This window comes from Chelon labrosus, assembly GCF_963514085.1.
Source record: "Chelon labrosus genome assembly, chromosome: 4".
In the NCBI taxonomy this organism is placed as follows: domain Eukaryota; kingdom Metazoa; phylum Chordata; class Actinopteri; order Mugiliformes; family Mugilidae; genus Chelon; species Chelon labrosus.
Genome location: NC_140340.1, coordinates 3,190,767 through 3,206,106, shown reverse-complemented (window position 1 = coordinate 3,206,106; position 15,340 = coordinate 3,190,767). Strand labels below are relative to the sequence as shown.

Genomic DNA, 15,340 nt, shown 5'->3' with positions numbered 1-15,340 from the left:
TTTCCATAACTTTAAAAACTAAAAACAAGGCTCAGGTTTTGCAGCACACATGTTCTATCTTCCCTGAGAATCTCCAGGTTTTAAATATTTCTCCAGCATCAGAGTAAGTCAGTGATATTTGTCAGTACAGCCAACAGTACACAGCAAAGAATGAACAACAGATAGAAAACAGGACTCGTTGCTGCCTGCAGTCACTGTATCCATGGCAACTTATTTAAAAAAATATTTTTATAATTTGTTGTAAAAAAAAAACAAAAAACACTACAACTATCGATGTTGAAGCTTGTGTCTGTTAAATTAAACGTCATTAAAAGCTGACGTGCTTTTATTTTGAAAGAATTTAAAAAGAAACTAAAGTGAAACTAGTTTAACCAGTCTCTATTCAGTCCCATCATGGAGCTTCTACTGGTCTCTCTCCTGACTTTGTCTGGAATAACATACTGTCATACAAGTAAGAGTTACTGCTTAAAGAATCAAACAGACTTTTACAGTCACGCTATTAGTAGTTATTGTTAAAATAATCTGATTAACATGTTGTAGGCGTATGATCGTCATAATAATTCTCCATGACTGAAGTAAAACTCCAGTATTTCTGTGTGAAGTGTAGCCTGGTATCAATGGATAAATGAGACATGAGCTCTGAGGTTCATGAGACTCCAGGATTTATGAAAGTAGAAAATGAAAATGGATTTCATAGAATGATACTACATAAAAGCTGAAGCTAAATCTTGACCTCTATCAACATATTCATCTGTTAAAGCTTCATATTCTAATGATTTGATCCATTTTCAACACAGACTGGTCAACAAAAGCTCTTCCATTATTTACCACTTTGACTGAAAATCCAGTGTTGACAATTTTCTAAACTCTTTTCCTTGAGGCAGAAGTTCTGGCTCCATCTTCTCATTCAGAGCGGTTTAATGTCACATCAGCAAGACTAAATATGTTACAGTCATACATGAATTATATTATCTAGACTATAGAGAGACAGGACATATGATAAAAGTGAGAACAAACATTATATCAGTGGCACACAGACAGATAACCACAGGAACGAGCCCAGCCCAGTTTGTTGGAGATTGTACAATTTAAGGTGAGGCTCAGCTCGTCGCTGCCTCAACTCGTGTCCCTCTCTGGATTTGAACCTGTATTGATTATTAGAATCACACAGAAATTTATATCACAGACCAACAGACAGACAGCATTTATTTTATTATTACTACTACTTTCCTCCCTTCACCACACGTCCCGGATCATTTGACTCTAAAGAGAAATACAAGCAGGAAGAATCAGCTGCAGAAACAGCTCTGCCAAATAGTGCACCATAGGAATAACAAGAATAACAAGGAGAGGATGTAATGAGAGAACACCAGCACCCATGTTGTAACTTTATTTCTGAAGATGAATCAAATGGTTTCATTCTCACTGAGGCTGTTTTGTTGAAGCAGTAATTAGTCAGGCGTCTGGTTTCCTGTAATAACCTCTAACAGCTCCACCCAACAATCTGCTGCAGAGATTTATAACTTCTACTGAAAATAACGTCTGAGTGAAATCTGGTTTGACTGCAGTGTTCTGCTTCATGTCCATACCTGTCTGTGTTTCTCCTCTTCTACTACTTCTGTTTTTATATTGTTGCTGTGATGCTTCAGTTTGCAGCCTTTCACTGTTGCTGATGTATCAGCTGCTCCAGGTTGGACGAGCTTGAACTTCTTCATAATAACAGGAAGCTTTTTAGATCTTGTGGTTTCTCAAGATGAGGTTTGTCACCAACAAGAGGGTCCAAAGATAAATCAGAAGGACTTTGTTCTAAAAAGATGTTTCAGCAGTAAAATATTCTTTGTCATCATAAAGTGTTGATGTTTCAAAAACTCTCCACAAACCACCTACCACTTCTAGGAGGACAAAACATTTCAGTGATTCTATCTCACATCACAATGACATGTTTGATTTAGTGACCTACACAGGTGCACAGCCTCTTTATAGTAACAGCTCCTTTCGTCCACTAGGTGGCGCTGTTATCTTTTTGATTCCTGCTCTTAGATTCTGTCAGTTTTTAGAGTGGCAGGTGTGTGGCTCAGTAAACTCTGCAGGTTTTCTCATCTCTGCTTCATCAGTCCTCATCACATTCTACATCTGTCAACTTTCAACTGAACAAATATTTACCTGCTCTGTTTAAACTGCTCAGTCAGTCACGTTAAGTCAATCAGTAACAGTCCATTCAGTGCATTTCTGCAGATAAACAGGATACTGTTATAACATGATAGAACAACAATATAAACCTGACTGTTCTCTAAACTGTTCATGAACTGAATGTTTTCAGTCTAACTGTGGTGAAACATGTAAACTGTGTTACTGACTGATCACTCTGGATGTGAACACACTGATTAATACAATACATGTTTTTGTCTTCCAGGGACATCAATCATCACGATGAGAGTGAAACAACATGAAGATGTAATTTTACTCAATTACTTGACAAATATGGACCTTAGATCTAAGACCTTTGACTGGAAGAAAGATGATCAGAAGAATGTGTTCCTGTACAGTGCAGGCAGTCATTATAATAACGGTCGTCCAGGTCAAGATCCACAGTTCAAAGGTCGAGTCTTTCATTTTGAAGATCAACTGAAGTTTGGAAATGCCTCCATAGAGATCAGAAATACAGAGGTGACAGACACTGGAATATACTCCTGTCTGGGGTTGTCTTCACATCTTGATAGGGATGAACCAGAGATCATGCTGCTCATTGTTGGTGAGTATTTCCATGAAACAGTTAAAGACTCCTGATTATTTCCAGAAGCGACTGGTTCATGTGTCCCAGATGGACTCAAGTCAAATCATCATCAAACAGTCACAATGACACATCTAACATGGTCCAGGTCCTGCCTCATTGACAGGCTGCACAACATCTTCATCTCCATAATATCAGCTCCATTAGTTGTTCCTGTCTAACAGTGTTTGTCTGGAAATAATCAAAACCCTCTACTGTTGATGTTCTGAGAGTTCTCACTGAATGAAACCACTTTTTGTGTCTTCAGTGACCAAAGTTCCAACAGTTTCATCTCAGATTAATTTTGAGCCTCTGCTCTTGATCTGTTTCTCTATAGTTCCTGGGTTCATGGTGCTTTCAGTTCTAGTGTAAATGTAAAGCCAGCATGCTCATATTGAATGTTAATAGTGTTCAGGGTCTGGTTTTGGATTATCCATGATAATGACAGGAGAGTGAAGTCTTGTTTGTGTTTGTCTGAACCATCATGGAGCCACAGAGGCTTTAATGCTCAGTGTGTTGTCCTCTCCAGAAGGTCAGGGACATACAGACAAAAACCTCTGTGAGGAGGGAAGATGAACTTTAAACACGATTGTTGTAGCTCCTCAGTGTTGACCAAGCCTTTCACCACATTTATGGTCACTTCCTGAGAAAGTATGTGTTACGGTCCTAGTACCGCCATGGTTGTTGTGGTGTGTTTGTGTCTCTCTCTCCCACTCTCCTCCTCCTCCAGGTGATCGCCCCTCCTCCGACCAGCAGCCGTTTCCACTCAGGTAATCAGCTGATCTTGGTTAAAGAGTGGAGGAGAGGTGCGGCCCGGAGAGAGAGAGATGGTGGACCACAGTGGTGGAAGCGTGAGGTTGACTTTGTTTGCTGGAAATCAGAACGGTGAAGTACTGACTAATCTTTTCTGTGGAAAAGAGAGTAGTAATCTTTCTTGGTCTTTTGCCTGTGTTCTTTTTCCCCCCAGGTGTGGTGGCGCTTTTGGTTCGTTTTGTCTTTTTTCCCCCCAGGTGTGGTGGCGCCTTTAGTTTGTTTGTGGCTGTCGGTCGTGGTCTGTTGTGTTTAGTTTTGTGAGCTTTCTTAGTTACCATTAGTATTTTGTTTTTGAATAAAGAAACATCCTTTTTACACAGTTATCGGTCTCTGTGTCTCTTTCCTTTTTCCCAGAAACTATTTTCTTTTGTTCTCCTCCCGTCATCCCCTGGTTACATACTCAGGAGGTAACAGCATGAACCAGACTGAAATCCACTTCCAGCTCCACTTAAAAACCCACAGATTAACATGTTATATCTCATCTAACAACCCAAATAATGCTCCCATGTGCATTTCAAACATAACAAGAAGGAGAGGATGTGATGAGAGAACACCTGCACCCATGTTGTAACTGAAACACATTGGATGCAGTACTTGGATATAATCAACAGTGTATCATATGTTATGAAGCCCGAATTATATCTCTGAATATTTCTTTATGAATACATTTCTGTTGATGAACATGATACTGTTACAACAAAGTCTGAAAACACCAAGACTGAAAAGGAACAAAAAGTCAAATCTGACTGTTCTCTAAACTGTTCATGAACTAATGTTTCAGTCTAACTGTCTACAGTCTACAATAAATGTTTTTGTTTTCCAGAGGCATCTGTCACCATGATGAGAGTGAACGAAGATGAAGATGTCATTTTACCCTGTTCCTTCGGCTCTACCAACATTAGTTCTGGGACCTTTGATTGGAAGAAAGATGATCAGAAGAATGTGTTCCAGTACAGAGCAGGCAGTCATTCTAATAACGGTCATGGAGGTCAAGATTCACAGTTCAAAGGTCGAGTCTTTCATTTTGAAGATCAACTGCAGTCTGGTAATGCCTCCATAGTTATCAGAAACACAAAGGTGGCAGACAGTGGAAATTACAGCTGTATTTTTCCACACCACTGGCCAAAGATAATATCCCACATTGAGCTCATTGTTGGTGAGTATTTCCATGAAACAGTTAAAGACTCCTGATTATTTCCAGAAGCGACTGGTTCATGTGTCCCAGATGGACTCAAGTCAAATCATCATCAAACAGTCACAATGACACATCTAACATGGTCCAGGTCCTGCCTCATTGACAGGCTGCACAACATCTTCATATCCATGATATCAGCTCCATTAGTTGTTCCTGTCTAACAGTGTTTGTCTGGAAATAATCAAAACCCTCTACTGTTGATGTTCTGAGAGTTCTCACTGAATGAAACCACTTTTTGTGTCTTCAGTGACCAAAGTTCCAACAGTTTCATCTCAGATTAATTTTGAGCCTCTGCTCTTGATCTGTTTCTCTATAGTTCCTGGGTTCATGGTGCTTTCAGTTCTAGTGTAAATGTAAAGCCAGCATGCTCATATTGAATGTTAATAGTGTTCAGGTTCTGGTTCTGGATTATCCATGATGACAGGAGAGTGAAGTCTTGTTTGTGTTTGTCTGAACCATCATGGAGCCACAGAGGCTTTAATGCTCAGTGTGTTGTCCTCTCCAGAAGGTCAGGGACATACAGACAAAAACCTCTATGAGGAGGGAAGAAGAACTTTAACGATTAACATGTTATATCTCATCCAACAACCCAGGATCAGCTGCTTTATGACCACTGGACTGACATGAACCAGTCTCTTCTGTAAATGTTACAGGACATTTGTAAATCTGTGGCTTGTTTTTTAGTTCCGGATTATAAAATATCAGTGTAACACACAGGGTCACACTTTCTTTTCTTTTCCTCACTTCTGTCTGACTCTCAGGTTGATGATATCACACAAAACATGTGTTTTCTTTTTTCCTTTAGATGGTGACTTAAAAGACAGGACAGGTGAAAATATTCCAGGTGAGTCTTGATCAGTGAATTTCAACTATCGGTAAGTCAGGGGTCTTATAGAGAGATGGAGCAGGGACCCCCTGTATATTGTATAGAATTGTGTTTTTATATTAAACTGGGCCTAGTGTCATGTATTAACGTACCTTGTTATTGTGTGTTCAGTACTAAGCTATTCAATCAACACACAGGTTCATATATTCCTGTTTTTTTCATTTTAAACATCTGGTACAGGTACAGTGAGGAGGGCGTGGCACAGCCATTTATAATCACATGACCGCCTTCTCCACCCAACAAAAGGCAAAACACATTTAGAGGCCCTGTCCAACAAACCTACAGTCAATGTGTTATGAGATATGAACTAAATAAATGCTGCTGGCTTGTACAGTCTGCTCAGCAGCTAACAAGAAAATATTTATGTATGTCTCATTCCTCAAACAAATTATGTAAAACACCCAGTCAGTGCACGATTAAACCTACAGTCTAAATGAACAAAGTAAATGCTGCTGGCTTGTATGGTCCGCTCAGCAGCTGACCAAACAAAAAAATATCGCTACCAACCAACATGAAGACATCAGATACCTGGCCTAGTCAACAGCAGTATGCAGCATGTCATTGGGGTTTTCAAGTGGGCACCTCCCTTCAATGATGTTTCGTTAAGTTAACTGTTCACTGTTTAACCTTAACCTTAAACTCCTCTGATAGGCTGATAACTGGGAGCTCCAATATGCCTTTCCCACACAAGTCTGCGCTGCTTAAGCAGCATGGGACACCGAGACATTTTCAGATGAATTAATTAATCATCCAAAGCTCTCTCCACTTCAACTTCCTTTTCTCCACACTCTCCCAGTTCACCCATTGACCCTGCTTAGCCATCTTCATCTGAACTAGTGGCTTCCAATAACATGCTTTGCTTTGCTTTGGTCAATGTCAAGTTCGTTCCAGAGTCAAAAAACGTATCAGTCAAAGGTGAGTCATCTTCCGCCCTTGCTCTCGCTGACTCTAGGGGTATTTTATCAATATTCAAGTTTGCAGCGAAGTAGGGTGTAGCCCATTGCTTATTAAAGCCTGGGCTACTGCCACAATGAGTCCCTAGTGTGGACTGTTCCCTTCTTTCAGCTGTCTTTCCATGCTGTCCTAGTTGTCAGCTGCACTGTTCGCAACAGTCACTAGCCTAAGCTAGATTTAGCATTCACATAATATGTATTTAGATACATATAATATGTATGATCATCAGGATACTGGCCTCTGCATCTTTGGGTCTGGGATCTTAGTCAGTTGAGGACTGAATAGGCTCTTAGTCAATCATGGAGAACTTGACAGAGATTCGTGACTGGCTCAGCAGCGACAGGGGTGTGTCCTCCTCTGTGTGTGCAGGAGTCTTGGAGGGACGGGTCCAGGCTAATCTTGAGGTGTCAGTGAAGTGGTGCCCAACAACTCCAACAGTTTTGCAATATGCTGGATTGATGTTCATGTGTATTGAAAGACTTTTAAATTTGTAGAAAAATAAATGTGGAGAAAAAAAAGAAAGATAAAGATAAAGAAAAATCGTCTAATTAACTAAAGAGCGCCCCTGCAATACCTCCATGGCCCCCTTGGTGGTTGTGGACCCCTGTTGTAGACCTCTGCACTATATTTTATATTTATAACATTCTTTCAATTTCTTTAATCTTGTGAAACGCTGCATAGAAAAGTTCAATGCTGGGAGACTCTTTCCTCTTAAAGTTTTAAAGACAATGTATTCCATAAATCAGACAGGTTGAACCAAAAGCATTTTTCTTCAGGTTCTGATTTATTCTGTCTTCCTCAGGTTTGTCTCCAAAGCCGTATATCACAATACTGAAGCAAACAAAGGGCTGGACTCTGCTGCAGTGTGAAGTTCAAGGTGCTTATCCACAACCTAAAGTGGAATGGTTGGACGGTGATAACAACACAGTTCCCACCAAAATACCAGTGGTCACTCGAAGTAAAAAGCTATACAACATTAACCTCCAGGCTAATGTGACCAAGTTTGCCTTCTATCGCTGTGTATCCACACAGGAGGATTATGGACATCAGATTTATTCAGAGACCCACATGTATTTGTATGGTGAGTGGTATTTTATTTGCATCTTATTCATGTTTTCTAAAGTGTGACTTTGTGCTCAGACTGAATGTGGTCTGAAAAGAAACTGCTCAGTCCGCTGGTTTAATCGCAATATGTCATCATAGTGACACATTCATGAAGACGAGGAGGTTATGTCAGTCAGTAACAGTCCATCCGGTGCATTTCTTTCTTTTCAGTCTGTGGTGAAACATGTAAACTGTGTTAGTGACTGATCACTCTGGAAGTGAACACACTGATTAATACAATAAATGTTTTTGTCTTCCAGGGTCACCAGTCACCAAGTTGAGAGTGAAACAACATGAAGATGTAATTTTACTCGCTTACTTCAGAAATACGGACCTTAGGTCTGATACCTTTGACTGGAAGAAAGATGATCAGAAGAATGTGTTCCTGTACAGTGCAGGTTTTCATTCTAATAACGGTCGTCCAGGTCAAGATCCACAGTTCAAAGGTCGAGTCTTTCATTTTGAAGATCAACTGAAGTTTGGAAATGCCTCCATACTGATCAGAAACACAAAGAAGACAGACAGTGGATATTACTACTGCCTGTCTTCACATCTTACATGGTACACACCAAAGATCATTGAGCTCATTGTTGGTGAGTATTTCCATGAAACAGTTAAAGACTCCTGATTATTTCCAGAAGCGACTGGTTCATGTGTCCCAGATGGACTCAAGTCAAATCATCATCAAACAGTCACAATGACACATCTAACATGGTCCAGGTCCTGCCTCATTGACAGGCTGCACAACATCTTCATCTCCATAATATCAGCTCCATTAGTTGTTCCTGTCTAACAGTGTTTGTCTGGAAATAATCAAAACCCTCTACTGTTTATGTTACTGTCAGTTCTAGTGTAAATGTAAAGCCAGCATGTTCATATTGAATGTTAATAGTGCTCAGGGTCTAGTTTTAGATTATCCATGATAATGACTGGAGAGTGAAGTCTTGCTTGTGTTTGTCTGAACCATCATGGAGCCACAGAGGCTTTAATGCTCAGTGTGTTGTCCTCTCCAGAAGGTCAGGGACATACAGACAAAAACCTCTGTGAGGAGGGAAGAAGAACTTTAAAGATTAACATGTTATATCTCATCCAACAACCCAGGATCAGCAGCTTTTTGACCACTGGACTGACATGAACCAGTCTCTTCTGTAAATGTTACAGGACATTTGTAAATCTGTGGCTTGTTTTTTAGTTCTGGATTATAAAATATCAGTGTAACACACAGGGTCACACTTTCTTTTCTTTTCCTCGCTTCTGTCTGACTCTCAGGTTGATGATATCACACAAACTCTAACATGTTTTCTTTTCTCCTTTAGATGGTGACTTAAAAGACAGGACAGGTGAAAATATTCCAGGTGAGTCTTGATCAGTGAATCTCAACTATGGGTAAGTCAGGGGTCTTCAACGTTTTTCAGGCCAAGGACTGCCAAACTGATAGAGAGATGGAGCAGGGACCCCCTATATATTGTTTAAAATTGTGTTTTTATATTAAACTGGGCCTAGTGTCATGTATTAACGTACCTTGTTATTGTGTGTTCAGTCCTAAGCTATTCAATTAACACACAGGTTCATATATTCATGTTTTTATTTTAAACATGTGGTACAGGAACAGTGAGAAGGGCCTGGCACAACCATTTATAATCATACCTTATCATCTGATACCAGGGCCAATATCAGCATTGTCTTTCAACTGCATGATAAACAAGCAGACTTAGAATCACAAGTAAAAAGGAAGATAAAACTAAATTAAATTAAAATAAAATATGAGTAAAATCTAGTAAAATAAAAAGAGAATAAGCAAAAATATACAGAATTAGCACATGAACAAATGTACAAGAAACAGAGATGGAAGAATATATATTATATACTTAGGAATGATAATAAGGTGTAATAATGTCCATTAAGAAGGGTGAGTGTCTGTGTTTGGGATGAATGACGTCCTGTAGCGTTCACTGTGGGAGTGGAGCTGGATCAGTCCACTGTCCCTCTATGGTCCGGTGGAGTGGATGAGATGGATTGTCCATGATGGAAAGCAGTTTGTCCAGTGTCCTCCTGTCCCTCACTGAGACAAATGTCTCCAACTCACTGCTAGCAACATGACCAGCCTTTCAGATCAATTTGTGGATCCTATTGATGTATTTTCTGCTGGTGCTGCTCCCCAACAAACCACAGCAAAGTACAGACTGGTAGAAAGTCTCCATCAACTTGCTGCATAGATTAAAAGACCTGGGCTTCCTCAGGAAGTAGAGTCCACCCAGGCCCTTCTTGTCTTCTTGCCCAGATACTTATAGTGGTCCACTACTTCCACCTCCAGGCCCTGGATGGTGATGGGCTCCACTGGTGTCCTCTGCCTCCCGAAGTCAATGACCAGCTCCATGGTCTTGTCCACATTCAGGAGTAGGTGGTTTGTCTGGGACCACTCCACAAAGTCTCTGATCAGTGTCCCATACTCCACCTCCTGTCCATCTCTAATACACCCAACCACTGCAGAGTCATCAGAGAACTTCTGCAGGTGGCTTCAACTTCAGTTGAGGACTGAATAGGCTCTTAGTCAATCATGGAGAACTTGACAGAGATTCGCGACTGGCTCAGCAGTAACAGGGATGGGTCCAGGCTAATCTTGAGCTGGTTTTCATTTATTCTGTCTTCCTCAGGTTCGTCTCCAAAGCCGTATATCACAATACTGAAGCAAACAAAGGACTGGACTCTGCTGCAGTGTGAAGTTCAAGGTGCTTATCCACAACCTAAAGTGGAATGGTTGGACGGTGATAACAATACAGTTCCCACCAAAGTACCAGTGGTCACTCGAATTGAAGACCAATACAACATTACCCTCCAGGCTAATGTGACCACGTTTGCCTTCTATCGCTGTGTATCCACACAGGAGGATTATGGACATCAGATTTATTCAGAGATCCACACTTGTTTGTACGGTGAGTGGTATTTTATTTGCATCTCTAAAGTGTGGCTTTGTGCTCAGACTGAATGTGGTCTGAAAAAGAATAATGAAATCATAAACAGCTGAATGTCTCTCAGGGAAACATTTTAGTTTCCACATTTTTTTTCCGTTTGGTTGATTTCACACAAACATCTCTAACATGTGTTTTCTTTTCTCTTTTGCATCTTATTAAAAAAAACTGAAACAGAGACCATCATCCAAGGTGAGTCCTGATTCTGACTAATGAAGATCTCACCTCTATGATGTAGATTCACCTCTTGTCTCGTTATGAGTTTTATGTCTTCCATCTAAATGATTGGATCAACATTTCATCTTTACGTTACTGAAATGAACATTAATGGTTTCCTGTTTTTTTCAAAGGAACAAGAAATTAACATACACTTAAACATTTGATCTGCTGCTGTTTGGGTCAAATCAATATTTACAATTAATTTGTATTGTGAACGGTTTCCATTTAAATTTATAATTCATCGGTACGACTCCTTAGATGGTAAAGTGGACAGGAGACATAAAGGCTACAAACAATCAAAAGAGTCAGAGTTTGTGTGAGTGAGAAGAAAAATGTTTTATTGACGAACAGAAAAACTACTAACACAGGAACACAAGTGTGGAGGAGTGTGGGACGAGGTGGTCTGAAACTGAAAAAACATGCAATAAAACTGGACCTAATGTGATGCTGGACTCCATGACTCTCATCTACAAAAATGGATCTTAACCAAAAAATAAATACAAAGGTGGCACCAACCCTAAAACCTAGTGCTTTTAGACAGAGACGTTCTATGTGAATGGAAAAAAATAAGTATTTATCCTCACAACCTCACTCCACAAACCACAAAATAAATGATTTTCAGCATAGGAACACACGACCAGCAGCTCAGGCATTCAGAGAGTGGAGCGTTCTGTTATATGGGAGCCCTGGATGATTGGTCAGCCGAGGTCCACAAGTGCAGGTCAATTAGGCTGAAGGTACCTGAGAGAAGGGGGACAGAAGCCCAGGGCCCATATTCCTAAAGATTCTTGCACAAACAGTTGCTCCTAGTGGCCAAATTTGGGTAAAAATTCTTAGAATCATGATGTTTTCTGGGCGGCACAGTGGCGAGGTGGTTAGCACTGATGCCTCACCGGCTCGAATCCATGGGCCAGCTGGCCTTTCTGTGTGTAGTCTGCATGTTCTCTCTGTGTCTGCGTGGGTTCTCTCCAGGTTCTCCAGCTTCCTCCCACCGTCCAAAGACATGCTGGTTAGGTTCATTGATTCTAAATTGGTCGTAGGTGTGAGTGTCTCTCTGTGTTAGCCCTGATAGACTGGAGACCTGTCCAGGGTGGACCCCCCTCTAGACCAATGACAGCTGGGATAGGCTCCTGCAGACCCCCGTGACCCTTAGAAGGACTAAGCGGGTATAGAAGATGAATGAATGAATGATGTTTTCTAAGAATTTCCCCTCAAAGTTCAGAGTAGATCCTGGTAAAGATAAAAGGCATTCCTAAAGAATCTTCAGAGAGCTCCTAAGGTGAGATCTGTTCAGAGCAGGGAGGAGGACTTTTAAGAGGCTTAGGAGTTTCTGAAGCAGAAAGGAGTCATTTATCTGTTGTGCTATATTTTTCCATGCCTGCTTCTTGGCTTGTAGTGATGACATTGGGGCCAAATCTACGTCTCAAAACACTTTTATTCTCACTGACCTTCTTTTCTTCTCCATCGCTGTTCGGTTTATGGAAGATTTGAATGCCAACCAACACTGCTTCTTCGAGGCCGGTTAGCAATCACAGAAACTGATGAAAGCTGAGACATTTTACCCTCGTTAATACCAAATGGATGAAAAATGACCACAACTATCAGCATGTGAATACTGTGGTAGTGGGCCTGAGTTTAATCACACATTTTGTAGGATCATTTTTAAAGTATAGCTTACTATTTATTTAAGAGATTTTCTTTTTATGCAAAATATAATTCATGTCTTCATAGAGATTAGATGCTATGATTAAGTCTATTGATTTGATAGTCCAGTCTATGCCCATTATCACTAAAAGTGTATTTTCATCACACCTCCTCACTAAGATCAGAGTTTCTGTCCATTCCTTGCTCAGAGTTCTCTGAGAATGTTCTGGAATCACAAATGTTTAGGCTAAGTTAGGAGCTCTGAGAGGATTCTACCTTTTCTAAAATGTTGTGTTGTAAAGCTCCAATAAGAAGCATGATGAGATGAAGATGTTTCTGAGATGTAGTCCAGAGTCCATCATCACAGCCTCGGCTCAGGGTGGAGAAAACCTCCAGACAGACTGTCAGACATGTTTTCAGATCAGGTCAGGATCACAGCAGGAGGAAAAGCAGAAGTCACATGGAAAAGCCTAAAGTAGAGAGGCAGGACAGAGATTCAAACATCCTTCATACTGATGAACAACACGTCTCAGAAAGAGGAGGATGCTACAACATCAGCCTCCTCACTACTGACACCAAAACCTAAAGCAAGCTGTTAGCTGTGAAACCAAGCAGGAGGAAACTGGACATTAGATCCATGCTAACATCACTGAGCCTGGTTTTAATCTGCACTGACTGCTAGAGTTTAGATTTCAGGAGCATGTACACATGCTGGTGTTCTCTTTTACTGCGTGTCATTAACTTCATGTCTTCTGTTTCAGGTTGGAATGTTGGATGGGTTGTCGCTGCAGTAATCTTTGGTGTAATTTCTGTTGCTGTTACTTTTCTTTACGTCAAACTAAAATGTAAGTTTAATTATTTCTACCAGTAAATATCATCAGACAACAACAGCTTCTTTCTCTGTTTTACGTGTTCAGAGTCACATGATTGACACTAAAACACTTCTAGGTGGAGGAAATGGATTTGAGTCAGACACTGTGACAAGTGAAATAATTGTGTTTTCTTTCTGCAGGCAAACATAAAAGTGAAGACGGTCAACGAAACAGAACTCAGGAGTTGTATGAATGGGGAGAAGTTACGGTTGTCTGACTCGTCTGCTTCTATTCTTGTGAGGACCACTCTGAGTTTCAGTGAAAATATTTGTGGGACATTTTGACGGAATATTTACTTATTCAGGAGGGAGTTTCTTTTTTATTTAAATGCAGAATGTGCCAAAGGGGATCCATGTCACTGATGTATATTTTATGGTGAAACGGTGTAAGTTTACATAAATAGTGCTTTTCTACTTTAGATATAGAGGCCTCTGGGAGTACATTACACCTTCTGTCAGCTCCTTGAAATCATGATCCTGTTTTATATCAGTTCTTCATCTGCTCATTAATTATTATGTTTAGATTTGTATTTTATCCACCCACCAACAATATTGTGAGGTCTTAGTTTGAACTTTAAGCTTCAACTTTTCTTAAACTGAGCGGGTGTCTTTTGGTTTATTATTATTTATTTCCTTGTGTAACTGGTGTAATGTTCTACATTGAGTTTTTTTTTTTGTGAAGGACGGAGGCGACGTATCAGTGTCCTTTCAATCGTCTTTATTTCCTGATGACAAAGACAAAAATAAGAACAAACGAATGATCGGCTTGATCTCCCTCAAGCGAGCCCCTAAAATGTGGACATAACACAGATAGATATATTAATATTAACCCATGAAACGAGGCCCAGTAAAGCATAAAACAAATGGAAAGAAGGAAACTGCTCACCTCTCTCACAGAGCACAAAGACAAGAGGGAGAGTGTTGGCGGGACAAGGGCCTTTATAGAAATATGGGGTTCCCTGAAAAAGGAACACAGGGAACACAGGCTGAGGTTTCCACCTGAAGAGAAGTAGCTCACAATTGTCAGGTATGTTAAACAAACATAAAAAATACATTTTGTGTAATTTAATAACATACATAACCCCTGTTACACTTGATTTGATCTCAGTCTGTTGTTTGTGTCCTGTAATCCCAGAAGATCAGGATGAAACCTTCAAGGTAACCTAACTTCACATTAACCATTACTGGTCTAAGTGTCTTTTAGTTTATTTTAACACTGTGCTGTTTTTGAATATGGGTTTGTATGTTCACTTAAAAATAATAAAAGTGATTTTGTCTTCAGCATCAGTTTCTATAATGACTTCCATCTGTAGCATGTCTTTATGAGAATATTTTTCAACGTTTACATTCATTAAATATAACATTACATTTAGATGAAATAAGCTGTTTCACTATAAATAATAAAAACTAATATTCAGATTTAGAAGAACAGTGTTTCTGACAAGCTGAGCATGAACAGTGGAGGATATTTGTTTCCAACACTGAACCATGAAACTGAATCCCAGCAGACTGTTGCTGCTTTCTCAGCTCTTTTACCATTTAAATATTTCCAGTTTAAATATGAAATACTGTGCAGTTGTTAGACGTCGAACAGTTATGTTTTAAAGTGAGAATGATTCTTTAGTTAGACTCAACATGCACCAGGACTCAAGTGCTGTGCTGTTCTTCATGTTTTTTTTTTTTTAGTTGTTCCTAAAGTGTTTTTGTGTGTGTGTCTGTGTCAGGCTGCATATTATTTGACATAAACTTTAGTTTCTGAGTTTAGTTGAAACGAAAGGTGTTTATGTCACGTACTGCAGTCAGGCACCAGGGGGCGCCATCACACAGCGACAACAGTTTGATTATTGTCATGTTTTGTTTCAACTTCTTGATAGAAATAATGAAGCGTTACCTGAAACTACACCATAATCAACAA

General features: G+C 40.0%; 1 protein-coding gene across 1 annotated transcript; it reads left to right on the top strand.

The window, feature by feature from the left end:
• The first annotated feature begins 285 nt into the window (after positions 1 to 285).
• On the top strand, positions 286 to 14,707 carry LOC311487008 (butyrophilin-like protein 2). The gene is made up of 11 exons (XM_084543089.1): positions 286 to 451; positions 2,414 to 2,752; positions 4,407 to 4,739; positions 5,584 to 5,622; positions 7,421 to 7,699; positions 7,983 to 8,315; positions 9,039 to 9,077; positions 10,377 to 10,655; positions 10,869 to 10,883; positions 13,316 to 13,399; positions 13,567 to 14,707. The coding sequence occupies exons 1-11, from the start codon at positions 394 to 396 to the stop codon at positions 13,641 to 13,643; spliced, it is 1,875 nt and encodes a 624-aa protein (XP_084399215.1). The 5' UTR covers positions 286 to 393; the 3' UTR covers positions 13,644 to 14,707.
• Positions 14,708 to 15,340: the final 633 nt, after the last annotated feature.

Bases quoted from the DNA above. Each gene is read 5' to 3' on its own strand.
- LOC311487008 (XM_084543089.1), top strand. From the start codon at position 394: ATGGAGCTTCTACTGGTCTCTCTCCTGACTTTGTCTGGAATAACATAC. The intron at 8,316-9,038 runs GTGAGTATTTCC...TTTCTCCTTTAG, and splicing joins GATCATTGAGCTCATTGTTG to ATGGTGACTTAAAAGACAGG. The intron at 13,400-13,566 runs GTAAGTTTAATT...TTCTTTCTGCAG, and splicing joins TCTTTACGTCAAACTAAAAT to GCAAACATAAAAGTGAAGAC.